General features: G+C 44.4%; 1 protein-coding gene across 2 annotated transcripts; it reads left to right on the top strand.

Annotated features, from left to right (window-relative positions):
- Position 1: 1 nt before the first annotated feature.
- On the top strand, positions 2-14,705 carry KARS1 (lysyl-tRNA synthetase 1). 2 transcript variants are annotated; one of them, XM_060650100.2, is made up of 15 exons: positions 5-134; positions 2,641-2,820; positions 4,445-4,604; positions 5,571-5,736; positions 8,276-8,369; positions 8,738-8,924; positions 9,010-9,135; positions 10,051-10,170; positions 11,193-11,355; positions 11,465-11,638; positions 11,797-11,882; positions 12,221-12,306; positions 12,956-13,082; positions 13,788-13,931; positions 14,420-14,705. In XM_060650100.2, exons 2-15 carry the CDS (start codon positions 2,675-2,677, stop codon positions 14,516-14,518), a joined length of 1,878 nt encoding a protein of 625 aa, XP_060506083.1. In that variant the 5' UTR covers positions 5-134; positions 2,641-2,674; the 3' UTR covers positions 14,519-14,705. The 2 variants fall into 2 exon arrangements, with proteins under 2 accessions (XP_060506084.1, XP_060506083.1); XM_060650101.2 differs by lacking the exon at positions 2,641-2,820 and having other exon boundaries at positions 2-134.
- Positions 14,706-15,953: the final 1,248 nt, after the last annotated feature.

Genomic DNA, 15,953 nt, shown 5'->3' with positions numbered 1-15,953 from the left:
GCGGAGATTCCGGCGGTGACCTGGAAATTGCTGTGCGACCCTCGTCCCTTTTAGGTCGGGCCCTCGGGAAAGATGGCTGCGGTGCAGGCGGCTGAGGTGAAAGTGGACGGCAGCGAGCCAAAACTGAGCAAAAAGTAAGTGTCGCCGTGAGTCTTTAAGGTCTTTGCGCCCGGACAGTCCGGACTAGGATGCGCCTCGAGGCTGCGGCCGAGGCGGCTGTGCCTATGGCCTTCCTACCGGTTCTCGTGGGTCTGGACACGCCGGACGTAGCCGCTAAACCGCGAAACTACATTCCCCAGGTTGCTCCGGGGCCCGGCTCTGGCGGAGTCCTGTCGTCGCATTCCTGGAGTTAGGGTATACAGAAAAATGAGAATTGAGTACAGAAAAACGAAATTTACTCCTTCCTTTACCTCCTTCTGGGAAAAAAAAAAAAAATGCTTTCTTTTATTGCCGAGCCACGCCTCGCTACCATTGGAAGGAAGTTAAATACCCGAGCTTTTCGGAAAGACCTTGAAATTTTCCTTGGCCTCACCTCGGCTTTTCTGAATCTTATGTATTAAATGGATCATTTCTAAAACTGTATTGTGCACCTAAATATGTGGATTATTTAAAGGATCTCTGAGTATTGAGTGAATGACCGATGTCCAGTAATAGAATATGAGTCCACCAGTCTACTAGGTGGCACTTTCAAACACTGCTGGATAGATCTTAGTTACCCACTCTCAAATCCTTGGTGTGTGAAGCTAAATACGAATGTATCAAGACTAGCCGCCCTTTAACTGGCTATGTTTTATATTCCTGGATGTATACCCTCTCAAACAGGGTTCTTCAGTTGAAGCACAGAACACCAGCAATGATTTGTTTTTTCAGTACTCCCAAGGAGGGGCATAACTAGACTATTCCAGAGGCAGGAGAAAAGTTAAATCATTACAAATAATGGCTGCCTTACCGCATTTGGGCTCCGTTCTTTTCTGAATCCTGATGGAATAGGCCCTTAACCAGTAAAAATTAATTTTCTTTTTGTGTCTCTGGATTTATGCTTCAAATATTCAAGAAAAATGAGAAAGGAAACATTAAATTTAATGGTTTGATGGCACCCTTCTGAAGGTAGGATACACATCTCTATAAATGTTTGGAACCTGGTCTCAGACTTCTGCCTTTGGGAAAATTGACTCGACTTTGATCTGTTACATAAATATAGTTGACCCTTGAGCAACTCAGAGGTTGGGGCACTGACCCGCCATACAGTGGAAAGTTTGAGTGTAACTTTGACTCCCCCAAAATTTAACAGCCAACTGTTGGCTGGAAGCCTTATCAATAACCTTAAGAGTGGATTAACACACGTTTTGTATGTTAGGTATGTTGTGTGCTTTATTCTTAGAATTAAGGAACTTAGGGAAAAGACATCTCTTAAGGAAACCATAAGAGATGGGCACCTGGGTGGCTCCGTTGGTTAAGTGTCCAACTCTTGATTTCAGCTCAGGTCATGATTTCACGGTTCCTGAGTTCGGGCTCTGTACTGACAGCACAGCACGGAGCCTGCTTGGGATTCTCTGGCTCTCTTTGTCACTGGTTCTCCTCCCCCACCCCCAGCTTGCTCAACAGACTGAGCCACCCAGGTGCCCCCACCCTACTACTTTTTAAAGCAGCTTCTATATGTCAGACATAATGCTAGAACCATACAAACTTCCTGTCTAATCTTAATAATAACCTTGCAAAGAAAATATTAATGTCTGTTTTTCAAATTAATAAACTGAGGCTCTAGGCGACTGAATACGTTGAAGTGTGCACACCTAAAGTGTGGTCTGTCACTGATCGAGGCTCTGGAGCAGAGATCTAAAACCCAGTCCAGAACTCCACAGCCCATGCTCTTTACACTGCCTGCACCTTACCTCCCCACATTGTCTAAGAAAATCTGCTGTTAATGTATATAACTCTAGTGACCATGGGCTAAAAGAATTTTTTTTAACGATTAACATTTCCTTCTGTATCTTAATTGTTCTTGGGACTTCCTTGGTCTGCCTCTTCATGAGTACCATTTTATGCCAGTTATCTTCTTCAAGTTTAAAAAGAGATGGGCTGCCTGCCAGGTGACTCCTTCCCAAATGAAAGGTCAGATTACTGTAGTCCAGGATCCTTCCTGAAATTCTCCTTTCCTCCTTGTTCCTAGAGCTCAATTAAGTCTTATCTTTGACTCAGAGGTGCTTTTGTGTGGCTTGCTTTTAGCTTCATCTAGAGTTTGCAATTGATAGTGACATTTCACGTGCTTCCCTTTGCCATCTTTGTCACCAGGGTTTTTTAATCTCCGAGAGAGAAGCCACATGTCAGGGGCTTCGGAAACACCGCCTCAGGTCCTGTCTCCTATTTTCTAGGTTGTTGTGATCATTTCTACCTTTAAACTATGGGTTGCCTTACTCCTGAGTTTTAACCCAGATATGCACCTTTTTACCATAGCAAGGACAGAATGTTGTCAGTTACGGTTGCAGCACAGTGAGTTACAGGGTTGTCCTCAGTTAAGAGGGTCTTCAGTGGAACACTAAAAGGTCGTGCAACCTCCCCTACCCATAAGAGTAGGACTGCTGGTTGGGTGTATATGTACTGTTTTGTCCCATCTGACACCACATCTCTGTTTCCTGTTAGGTGGTGGTAATCATTAGTTCCGGGGTGTTCTGCCATGTTGACGCAAGCTGCTGTAAGGCTTGTTAGGGGGTCCCTGCGCCAAACCTCCCGGGCACAGTGGGGGCAGAGGGAGCTGCGACTGTATCAACTTGCTCCTTTCACAGCGCTTCACAAGGACAAGCCACTTTCTGATAAAAGAAGGTTGGTGCCCTTACCTTCGTTGTTGCTCTGGGAGCAAAAATCCTTCCTTACTTGGGTCCTTATTTGTTAAGCCTCTGACTCTTTGCACTTGTTGCTAAGGAAACAAAGAGCTCTACTGCCAAAACCAATAGTGGTTTCTCATTTTCTCTTTAATAAATTCAGATTCTCACTCTAAATTCTTGAGATGACTTGTGGATCTTATTCTACAACAGTGCCGAGAACAAACGTTCCCTTTCCTGTCTTTCTGAACTTGGTTTGCTCCCGAGATTAATTTGGTTTCTAGTCTTTGTTCTATCTCTAGGATCTTTTTGAATTTCCCTTAGGATTAATTTGATTTCCCTTAGGATTAATTTCCATTCCTAGTTGAATGGAAAACAGGTTTTTTATGTTAATGCCAGGAAGAACCAAATAGGCTCTGATGCCTACTGACTGAATTACAGCACAGTAAGCCTAGCACACAGTTCTGGAATGATTGTATTTAAAACTGTTACAAGACAGATTACATCCAGAGACGCCTACTTTGAAGCCCTCAGAGTCTGTTTTCTTAAAAATTAGTATTTCACATCACCAATTTATTTTTTCGATTGAGTTACTCTAAATTCATACTGAAAATTAAGAGTGTGCCATAAAGCCAGGTAATATACAAGCATGACTTGGTATAATTTGCTATGGTTATTATATAATATTCAGCTAACATTGGTGGTTTGAAAGAATGACCAATTCTGTTTGAATACTGAGGATATCCTCTACACAAATCTGTTTGGTTTCTGGGTTCAGATAGCAAGATTTCAGATCAGAGTGTAGATAGTGAGAGATTGGACCAGCAGTGTATCCAAATCCTGGGTGCAGAGAATAAAGGGTTTAAGACAGTGAAGGATACCTAGAATGGCTCTCATTTGCATGTTAACTAAATGCTAAGGGCAGGTCCTGTCTTTGCATACATTATTACAGTCTTCACATTTGGGGAGGGGAGTGTCCTCTGTTATTTACATTTTACAAATGGGAGGTCATGTGCCCAAGGTCATGTAATTGCTAGGCAGGTATGTCAGGATTAGGTCCCAGGCAGTCTGACTCCAAGGATGTTATATTACCCCCTACTCTATGCTGGTTTGTACACTGTTCTGCCCCATTTGTTGTCTTAGGTCCGGCTACAGTAGACGGGGAGGTCAACACTGAGAGTCACTGTTAATACACTGACCAATGCTGAGGGAGGGATTGTCAATGGTGCGTCTCCTTGAACTCAGAAGAGCCACCTCTCCATTACCCTAACCTACCCCAGACTAACCCACTCCTTGGAGAGGTGTAGGGAAGGGTGGCAGACAGAGCCAGACCACGTTGCCTCTTCGGTTTTCCTTTGTCCTGGGGTACCCTGATTTTAGTTTGGGTTCTCATGTTGGAAAGCAGAGGGGTGAGGAAGATCTTTCACATCTTTATTCTAAGCTTACTTTTTCCTTTGTTTCATTCACGTATAGAGTTGACTAAGAGACTAGAAGTGGAGGTGTAGCACCAGGCAAGAGCATTTCCCCCCAGGCTGTTCATATTTTTGATCCGTGGTTATGGGGCAGAACATAGTAGAGGACTCTTCAGGTATCTGTCACATTGAACATTTGCATCTTGCCAACAGTGAGCTAAAGAGACGCCTGAAAGCTGAGAAGAAAATTGCAGAGAAGGAAGCCAAGCAGAAGGAGCTCAGTGAAAAACAACTAAGCCAGGCCACCACTGCCGCCACCAACCACACCACTGACAATGGTGTGGGTGCCGAGGAGGAGAGTCTGGACCCAAATGTGAGTCCCCTGGACCACCACTCTGGCTGGGTAGGAGGAAGCTTCTGATGAAGCTTAAGGCAAATTCCTTGGGACCAGTGACTAAGAAGAGAAATAGGAACTGAAAACAAGCTGTGAACCCTGGGTTGCTGCAGATGTGTTGGGGGAAGGGGCGGTGGGAGGGAGCTGCCACTACGTCTGGTTAAAGGCACAGGCAATGAGCATTTCTCTAATCAACTCCCAGTAGGTGGTTGGGAGAATCAGTACTTCCAAGTGACTGATTATTCTTCCCTGAAACTGGCTGCGCCTCATAACAAATCCAGAAAAGGTATCTCCGTAAAGATTGACTAGGGTTTACTCTGGGCCAGAGATTCGCAAATTTTAGTCCATAGACCGGATCCACCTTTCCTTGCTTTTAATCTCATCTGTCCTCCCTGGTTTTGAAAATTGTATTGGAGCACAACCATGCCCATTTTTTTTTATATGTCTAAGGTTATTTTCACACTACAACAGCAGAGTTGAATGGTTGCATCAGAAAAGGTGTTCCTTTTTTACATCCTCCAGGCCCCAGAGTCTTGTCTTGGGGAAAAGTCTGACATGTAGCCAGGGGTAGGAAGGTAGGAAAAAAGGTAAGTAACTCACTGTGCAGATGCATCCGCAAAAGTGGCAACCAAGGCCACCTGTACAAATTAAACTTAGTATTTTAGGCAGAATTCCCATTTTCCTTTTCATTGAATCTTGCATTTTGGAATTCTGGCCTTGGTTTCCACCTATGGATTTAGCCACTGTGCATATTTTAAGTGCAAATCTCATTCCCATCTTGGGATTTCAAAGGTGTGGAGGGCTCAGTTAAGGAGACCTCACTGTATTGGAGCCACTCTGCGGCAAAATACGGTACTCTGCTAGGTGGGCCACTGGTATGATCGGTCAGGTTCCATTTCTCAGAGGCTCTTTTTTTTTTTTTTTTTTTTTTTTTTTTGTTAATAGCAATACTTCAAGATCCGTAGCCAAGCAGTCCACCAACTGAAGATCAGTGGGGAAGACCCGTATCCACACAAGTTCCACGTAGACATCTCGCTGACTCATTTTATCCAAGAATACAGTCACCTGCAGCCTGGGGACCACCTAACTGACATCACCTTAAAGGTGGCAGGTAGGAGGATTCCCTGGCAGTATGCTGAGCTCTCACAGCAGACAGGCCGCTACAGCAGCACAAAGAAAGTTCTGGGTTGGTCTTGCTTTCAAGTAGCCTGTGTCGCAGGCTCCTACTTCACGAGGGACAGGGCAAGTATATCCATTCACAGAAAGAAGTAGAGCAGCCCCGAGACACGAGATTGTGTTCCAGACGAGGTGATGCAGCAGAGAAGGGGGCATTCTCTGAGGGGAACTCCTGACCTGATGCCGCTGCTACTTCATCGTCCTTTATGAGGACGTCCCCTTACCAGTGGGACCACAACCCCATGTTCCTAAAAATTCCCACCTGTGGCCTAAGAAGTTTTGCACCGGGACTGTATTTTTAGAATATTGTTATTTTGGAGTTCTAGCATCTTGCACAGGATCTTTCCTTAATTTAAAAAAAAAAAAAAAAAAAAAAAAAAAAAAAACCTGGGGCACCTGGTTGGCTCAGTCCATACAGCATGAAACTCTTGATCTCAGGATCATGGGTTCAAGCCCCACATTGGGCTTAGAGGTTACTTTAAAAAATCTGTCTTTATTTGCCCCCCAAAAATAATAAAACTACTAATTGTAGAAAATTTGGGACGTTCTAGGAAGCAGAGAGGAATTGAATTACCCATAATCCCACTACCCAGAGAGAACCTCTGCCAGTACCTAAATGCCCAAAGCTTAAAGTCCACTAATTCTACTAAAACATGTCTTGATGTTAGTTGCTCTGAGTCTATATTCTCAGGTATAGAGTGCCCTTTAAAAATGTGTTTTCAAGTTTTTTAGGAAATTTTTCTTCAATATAATTTTTTTTTTTGTTAATTTGGGAGGGAGAGCAAGCACAGGAGCAGGAGAAAGGAGCAGGGAGTGGGGGGGGCGGGGAGAGAAAGACTATCTCAAGCAGGCTCCACACTCAGCGTGGAGCCCAAGGCGGGGCTCGTTCCCAGGACACTGGGATCATGACCTGAGCTGACACTCAACCGACTGAGTCACCCAGGCACCCCTTGAATATATTATTTCTTTGGTTTTCTTTTGAGACTCCTTTTATTCATATGGTGGATTTTCAATATGTCACTTTTTTCTCAAACCTTTTGTACCTTTTTCTTTACACTTTGATGTTTAAATTTTGTCTTTCTTTCCTCTGGGTTTCTCTTAAAGCATTTCTATATTCACTCTTATTTTCTTTTAGTTCAGTCTTCATTCCTGAAATGGTTTTTTACTTTATTTCTGATTTTTTCATGTGTCACCTCATTTCTTAGTTTCGATGATTCTAATGTGGGTATTTTTGTTTCACGGCATTTTCTTAATGTCATTCAACTTACTGTCAAATGGAATTTTTGTTTTTTCTGGGCATGTCCTTCCTGAGTGCTTTTTTATTTAATAACTGGTATTTGATCTCAGTACTTTTATGTTGCTTATTTTTATGTGAAATTAGTTTTCCTCAATGTTTTCTTTTTTAATGTTTATTTTTGAGAGAGAGACAGAGTGTGAGTGGGGGAGGGGCAGAGAGAGGGAGGCACAGAATCCGAAGCAGGCTCCAGGCTCTGACCTGTCAGCGCAGAGCCTGATGTGGGGCTTGAACCCACAGACTGTGAGATCATGAGCTGAGCAAAGTCAGGCACTTAACTGACTGAGCCACCCAGGCCTCTAGTTTTCCTCAGTGTTAAGGGAAGCTTGATTCAAATAGCTTTTCCAGCTTCACTGAGCTACCTTTTCTGTTGTTTTTGTGAAGTGTTCAGAATTACAGCAGCTTGCTTTCTGAGATACCAAGGCTCTCTTCCCCTTCCTCACTTTTGTCGGACCCCTTTGTGGTTTCCTGGTCTTTTCCAGTTTTACGGGGCCTTGTCCTAGAAGGGAGCCCTGGTTAGTAAATTAAGAATGTTCCTGGGGCTATGCTGAAGGGCTTCAGCCCCTTTAGACCTTATGCAGTCCCAACTCCCTCTACTCACCCACGTGGCAGTGGGCACATCCCCTCCTGGGTTCAGCTGCTATCCTCCAGTTAGCTGCCACGTTTTCCAGTGACTACCTATGGCCGATTTGGAGATTTCCAGTTCTCAGACTCGGCAGACACCCCACAAAGGCTCCCCTACAGCTTTCTCCCATATGGGGATCTTTGGTGGTTTGCCCCACTGCTTGTGTTTGGGGATTCTTGGGAGTATCCTCCCACATAATTTTGTTGTAAATGTTGTCCATAGCTTTTTGGCCTTGCCTGTGTGGTTGTGCTTTTTATTTTAATGGGAGGATTGAGGTAGAGCCGAAAACTATGCTGCCACCAGCGCTGCCGTTTTCCGGGAGTCCAGTAAACAACTTTAAAGCCAGGTCTTGCTGCACTTCTTTAACTGGTTTAAGTAAGATTTTTGTCATGAAGGAAAAGACTGGGCTTAAGTCTTGGGCTAAAATCGAATTGTTCTGGTCTATGTTGATAGGACATTCTACCTAGACGTAAACATTGCAGAGGGAACTTTTTGGGCACTGATGCCACAAAATGGCTTCTCGTTCTATCAGTGTTTTTGTTGTACTTTTTCTAGGTAGGATACATGCCAAAAGAGCTTCTGGGGGAAAGCTCATCTTCTATGACCTTCGAGGAGAGGGGGTCAAGTTGCAAGTCATGGCCAATTCCAGGTATGTAGAAATACCGCGTTGCGGGCCTTTCTGGATTGACCCAGGGCAACATGGTTGGGGACCACGTGATCTTCCTTTCTCATTGGCATTTAAAGTTAAAAGCGGGTTATGGTTGGGTAAGGCTGAAAAGAGAATAAAAAGGCCATTTGGTCACCTAGAGAATAACAACTGCCCTCAGGTTGTGCAGCAGTTACAGATAAAAGATAGCACTCTAGCAGTTGACAGAAGAGTCTAGATTCTTCCCAGGTTCACCCAAACTGAGCACCAGCAGTTTAGTGAGGATTCCAGAGGGCAGTTTTAAAAGCTAAACCAGTGGTTGGTTTTAATTCGGAATATCATACACTGAAGTACGGTTTTCTTTCACTCAGGAATTACAAATCAGAAGAAGAATTTATCCATATCAATAACAAACTGCGTCGGGGAGACATAATTGGAGTTCAGGGGAATCCTGGGAAGACCAAGAAGGGTGAGCTGAGCATCATTCCCTATGAGATCACACTGCTGTCGCCGTGTTTGCATATGTTACCTCACCTCCACTTTGGCCTCAAAGACAAGGTAAGCTCTGTGGCCTCCTCGCTGTGGTCTGTCATAGCGTTGAATTAGACTTGGCAATGATTTCTATCTGTTGCTTTTGCTTTAGGAAACACGATATCGTCAGAGATACTTGGACTTGATCCTGAATGACTTCGTGAGGCAGAAGTTTATCATCCGCTCTAAGATCATCACGTATATAAGGAGTTTCTTGGATGAGCTAGGATTCCTGGAGGTGAGAGAGTTCTTACCTGTCACGATGAGCTAGCTGCCTTGCTATGCCTGCCTCTTACTATTCCTTCTCTTCCCTTTTCCATGTCCTATATCCATACTATTCACGCTTAGCGAAAAGTCCCTTTGATGGCCAGTGTCTTTGTCCCACCTTGTTTTTTTAGTGCCCCGATGAGGAAGGCAGGATTTGAATTCTAAGATAATGGACAAAGTGTAGGGCTGTCTACCTACTAATGATGTCATGTTCATTGAGTTACCAACTCATTTTGCTTTTTTGTAGCATTAAGGGAAAAAAAAAAAACCTTTTAATTATATGAAGAAAGGTAAGTACACGTGTAAAACAAATTCAAAGAAACAAACAAAACTGAAAGTCCCCTTTTGTATCTCCCAACTCACTTTCTTCCCCAAACTTGAGTTTGATACATATCGTTCCACACCAGTTGCTATGCATATATAACTACATACTGAGCATGTTCTACATAAGGTACGTGTGTAAACAGTTTGGAAGCGTTTTAATTTTTGTTTTAAACATAAATGAGATCACACTACATGTATTCTGATGGACCTGCTGTTTCCTACCCGCCCCCCCCCATAGACATTGGACCTTTTTGCATGTCTATAACTAATTCAAAGAACATAAACAGTTCAACTTACAGTGTTTATTAAAATATAATTTATAAGTTGTGGAAGTTTATGGTACTGTGTTAATGGTGTTTGGTATTAATGGAAATTGAGACACTTCTAGAAAATCAGGACATCTCTACTTCTTTTGTCAAGCACTTGCACATTACTGTTAACCTTAAATTTCACTTAGGGATATAACCGGCTAAACTATATCCATGCACAACATGAGCTACCCCCAAGGCCTCTGGTTTGCGGACCTCTGTCTGAGGACTCAGTGTATCTCCCTGTCTTTTAGATTGAAACTCCCATGATGAACATCATCCCAGGGGGAGCTGTGGCCAAGCCTTTCATCACATACCACAATGAGCTGGACATGAATTTATACATGAGAATTGCTCCAGAACTCTACCATAAGGTAATAAGTAAGAAGATGCCCTGTTCCTGGGAGAAACAGAGGCCGGAAATCCATTGGCTAGATAGATGTAGTTAGAAATAAAAGGAACAAAAAGAGTAGAACAGCCAGGAGAGTATTCTAATTTGGCACGCCTGTGAGCGTTAACACTTCTGGAAATTCTCTACAGGATCAGTAGAGCATTGCGGGTCAGAGGGCAAAGGGATTGTCTTTCTTAGGTGTATAGCTCCTCCTAACCTGCCTTGGTTCTCATGATATTTTAGGTTTATTGTCTTCCTTAGATTAGGTCTGATTTTAGTCTTTTATAGAAAGCTTGATATCTGTCCAAAAATTGGAAATAAAGATTTATAAGTCACCAGAGTAAATACCAGAGACTGTCATTCAAGGTTCTTAGTTGCAGACAACAGAACCTGGTGTAATTAGTTTAGGCACAAGAAAAATGTATTCGGATACATAAGGAAGCTCACAGTCCCAGGAGGATCAGAGAATCAGGCTTGGAGACCACAGGACTAGGAATGATTCTCAGGCCCATCTGGGCTCTTCCCATGGAGAGCCCAGATTTTTCTACTTGGGACAGCTAACGCAGCTCAGAACCGCAGCGCTATCCATTAGGACCTCTGCAGTTACTACCTCTAAAAGCTAGATATCTCTGGCCCCCTTCTCCAGGAGGAATTCTGCAATATCTACATCTTCTTTCAGTAGCATTCAGAAGTTGCATGGGCATGTCTGGTGGGGAGCTTGAGTCACATGCCTGCATCCTAACCCCAAGAGAGGCCTCTTTCTTGGGGAGGCTCACACTCACAAGATGGGGTGCTGTCCTGACAAAGGAAGAGTATTCAGAGGTCCTGGGCAGCCAAAACAAATGATGACTATCCACTACGAGGGTCTAAAGAGAGTAGGGTATTCGACATTTGGGTAGAGACCTGAAAACATCCCTCAGCTGTGAAAACCAAATTAGTTTTGTAGACGGAAACTTTCCAGAGTCATTGAGATTAGCTGCCATGACCTTGGCCATGTGTTGTTAGATCCTGGTGGTTGGTGGCATCGACCGGGTTTATGAAATTGGACGTCAGTTCCGGAATGAAGGAATTGATTTGACTCACAATCCTGAGTTCACCACCTGCGAGTTCTACATGGCCTATGCAGACTATCACGATCTCATGGAAATCACAGAGAAGATGATTTCAGGTGACCTCTCCTATTCCCTTTTGTCTTTCACATGTGTCTGAACGGCTGGTGTGCTGCTTGTAGGAGGACTTCCTGTTGGTCCTTTTCAAATGGTAGATTTCTTTCCCAGGGATGGTGAAGCATATTACAGGCGGTTACAAGATCACCTACCATCCAGATGGCCCGGAGGGCCAAGCCCATGAGATTGACTTCACCCCACCCTTCCGGAGAATCAGCATGGTTGAAGAACTTGAGAAGGTCTTGGGGGTGAAGCTGCCAGAAACCAGTCTCTTTGAGACCGAAGGTAAAGTGATGCACTCCTCCACTGAATGGCCCTCCTTTCTCTTCAGCTTTGAATTAGATGAGATCAGGGCTAGAATTTTCCCACACTGTTCTTTTCATACATTTTTTTTACTGGGGTAATGTGATCCTTCTGTCCTAACTTGTACATTTGTATTACAGAAACTCGTAAAATCCTTGACGATATCTGCGTGGCAAGAGCTGTTGAATGCCCTCCACCTCGGACCACTGCCAGACTCCTTGATAAGGTGACAGACCGTGCTCTTCGAGTACATGCCCTCATCCAGTGGTAACCAGCCCCCTGCTCCCTGGGAAGGTGAACTCCACTGTGGAGAACTAACTTACACAGCCTCACAGGAAAGCCCTAATGAGAGAAATAAGAGAATTAACCAATTTTGAACTGCTCTTCTAAGCTCTGTACCGAGTAGTTACATAATCTCAGTCAAACCTTACCAGCCATGGAGAGACTTATGATAAACCCTTGTAGCATCCGGTAGTGGGTAGGAGCAGAGTCCTTCTGCCAGGACTGGAACAATCAAAATGCCATCAGAAGGGATCTGTAGCTCTGCTTTGCTTTCTCCTTAAGCTTGTCGGGGAGTTCCTGGAAACAACATGCATCAATCCTACATTCATCTGTGATCACCCGCAGATAATGAGCCCTTTGGCTAAATGGTAAGATACAACGTGGCTTTCCAGTTACCTGTTGCTACGTAACAACCTCAGAGTTATAGTGGCATAAAACAACAGTTCTCAAGATTTTGTGGGTTCACTGGGTAGTCTTTCTGCTCTACAAAGTGGTAGCTAGGGTAACCCAAGCAGCTGTAACTGGAAACTCGGGCACCTTCTTTCTCCTCCGCTGGGTTCTTGTTCCTCCAGGGCCTCTAAATGTAGCTAGCCTCTGTCTGGGGCAGCATAGCCTGAGCTTCCTTACATAGTGGCCGGGCTCCAGGAGGAAGGGTTCCAAAAGAATAAACCCCAGTGTACAAACACGTATCAAGCCTCTGCTGATGTCCCATTGTCCAAAGCAAGTCATATGGGCAGCCCAGAGTCGGTGTGACAAGGCACAGAAGGCCATGAATTCAGGAGGTATGGTTCAGTGTAACCATTTACCACCCACGTGTGTTGTGAGGATGACTAAAGCTTCCTTGTGTCTAACCCTCCTCACCATTGCACCAAATGGTTTGGTGCTAGAGTGCATACAGGCTTCGGGTCTCATCCGTAACAGTTTTGAGTCAACTAGAATCCAGGAACTCCTGTGTTTGTACCAGATGTTATTAGAGAACCTGTATGTTCAGCCTCTCCTTTGGTCTCCTATCTCCAGGCACCGCTCTAAGGAGGGTCTCACTGAGCGCTTTGAGCTATTTGTCATGAAAAAGGAAATCTGCAATGCCTACACCGAGCTGAATGACCCTGTGCGGCAGCGGCAGCTCTTTGAAGAACAGGCCAAGGTAAGGAAGGAGAGTGCGAGTCAAAGGCATTTACTTCATCATGTGCCCACTCACTAGAAAATATCAGCCTTAACTCTAGTCTGTGTTACTGTCTGCATCTCTTAATGACTTCAACAGAAATGAAGGATAAAGCCACAGGCTTCACTGGAGGAGGTCATATTTCAAGATGGAGAACTTGACTAGTTTGGGCCTTAGAATTTCCACATAGGAGCTTAGACATGTTAGTGTCTGTGTGGGGAGTGTGATACTTGCCTTGAAAATACGTTTGCGTAAAAAGAACATAATTTTTCTTAGATGGTACATTTATTAAGGTGGGTTGGGGATAAGAGGCAGATAGATTAACAAAGACCAAGCCCTCACAGGCTGCCTGTGATGGCTGGTTTCAGGAAATGAGGGAAAGACTCTTAGGAATCCTTAGTCTCTGAAAATCAGTCTCCTTGGACTCACCAAGTTGTCCGGGACAGTGGAGGTGTTTTCATTTCACAGAGAAATGCGCTTATGTTCTGAAGTGGGGATCGCCAGACTTGACCGGGTCTTTGAAAGAAATGGGTCCATCCTGAAGTTACTGGGAAACCAGTTCCCAGCAAGTGCTTGGTTTCCAGAGCATTCCTGGAATGGTCATCCCTCTAAACGTGTTAATGTGCTTGCTCAGACACTGAGAGACAGCGTGGCCTGAGACAGCGTCACTGTTTGGTTCTCTTCTAGGCCAAGGCCGCTGGCGACGATGAGGCCATGTTCATAGATGAGAACTTCTGCACTGCCCTGGAATACGGGCTGCCCCCCACAGCTGGCTGGGGCATGGGCATCGACCGTGTCACCATGTTTCTCACAGATTCCAATAACATCAAGGTACGTAGTGGTCTTCCTGCCACACCCACTGCCCTGCAGGAGCTCTGCTCTCAGGGGCAAGGCATGGTGGGCCTGGAGAGCAAAGGAAGGGCTTCAGGCAGAGCAGTTATACATGACTCTACAGGATGACGACCAGAGGGTCTGACATTATCAGATTTGGGTTTTTTTCTACCTGAGGCAGGAGGAATACTCATTGTTCGCATTTCTTGAGGATCCAAGGAACACACCAGGCCCTCTGCAGCCATTATGTCATTTCACTTAAGTCAGCCCTACGAGGTAGAGAAACTACCGTTATCTCATTTTTGCAGATAGGGAAATCCTATTTTAAGAGAACTCTGTGTTCACTCATTCTTTTTTATCTTCTAAGCTGAAATACCAGCACAGATCTCTGAATTTGGGTGGCAACAATAACCAGAAGCAAAAGGAATGGGTGGATGGCTGTGAAAAAGAGCGTGCTTCTTCCTTCAAAGTGATTTTCTCTCCTGTAGGAAGTACTTCTGTTTCCTGCCATGAAGCCTGAAGACAAGAAAGAGAGTGGAGCCACCACGGATACATTGGAAAGTACAACAACTGGTACTTCTGTCTAGAAAATAATAATTGCAAGTTGTGTAACTCAGGCTTCTCTGCGTTTCTGCACAAGATCAAGGACGGCAGGGGAATTTTTGTGTGTTGCTGTCCATTTGACGATCACTGTTCAGTTGGGCCGCCAGACGAGAGAAGAGGAATTAAGAATTCCTTTTTACTCCTTGTTCCCAAATAAACCTTTTGTCTCTACTCTTGTCTCCTGACTGTTTACCATGGAATGTCAGCTTTTATTCAGACAGCTGGCCTAGTGCATGGTTAGCATTATATCACTTTATTCATTCAAGTTTATGTTAATATCTGCTCAGTACCAGGCATTTTTCTAAGGGATTAAGGACACAGCAGTGAACAAAAGGCAAGTCCCTGCTTTGGTGGAAATTTCATTCTTTTTTTAGGGGTTGAGGGCAACTAAATAAAAATATGTATTTCTGGTAAATACTAAGAAGAAAGAGGGGTAAGGGGACAAAGGTGCTATTCTACAAAGAGGTGAATGGGGACAGTGCTATTTTAAATATGTGATCAGGGAAGACTCTTCTAGGTGACATTTAAGTAGAGAGCTGGAGACACGTCTAAGGGGAAGGGCAATCCAGACCAGAGGACTGTATTTTCAAGGACCAGCAAAGGGTCTGGTGTGACTGGAGGAGTACGGAAAGATCCCTGTAAGCCATGCTGAGGAGTGTGTGTTTTATCATGAGTGATGTGGGATGCCATTGGAGGGTTTTGCATAGAGGGCTTTCAAAATACTGTTCTAGTTAGCACAGGGAGGGCAACAGTGAAAGGGAGATGACAGTGCCAATGGTTTAATGTAACAGAGATGCTTACAAGTGACGACTCTACCTGTTCCTCAAGTCGATAGAATTTGGTGATGGGATGTGGATCAGGAGAAAAGAGTCCAAAGATGATTTCAAGGTTTGGGGCCTGAAGAGTTGTCCTTTATGAAATGGGACAAACAGGAAGTGCAGTTTGAGAGGAAAGGTAGAGTGTTAGGTTTTGGACATCATTTGGCCTCAGGTGGGAACAGTAAGTACGATGCTGAATGGTGAGTCTGGAGTTTTATCATTACTTTCAGCTCCTTTCATCTAGGTTAGGAATGACACAAGGTCATGGCTGAGGCCGTGCTGGTATAATGGAGTCCCTGACCCCTGATGCACGAGGCAGCTGGGGGAAACCTTCCAATGAGTCCTACCACAAAGGACTTGCCTTTTGCATCTCAGCAAAGCCTGCAAGCAGCCCAGTTTAAGAGTCTACTTTCACAGAGCAAGATTTTACTTCTGTAGCTGGTACAATGATCTTAGCATGCAGAATTACCTCCCTAGGAATTAATTCAGAGTTTTGAGCACCTCCAACCCTTGCTGGTGTTTAAACACAGGCTCTAGGAGCACTTGGCTGTAGTGATAGATGACCAGGTGTAATTTCAAAAGAAACCCTTCCATATGGCAC

This window comes from Panthera onca, chromosome E2 (assembly GCF_046562875.1).
Source record: "Panthera onca isolate mPanOnc1 chromosome E2, mPanOnc1 haplotype 2, whole genome shotgun sequence".
Taxonomy (NCBI): Eukaryota; Metazoa; Chordata; class Mammalia; order Carnivora; family Felidae; genus Panthera; species Panthera onca.
Note: the sequence above shows the minus strand (reverse complement) of the source record. Positions and strands in the feature narration are given on the sequence as shown.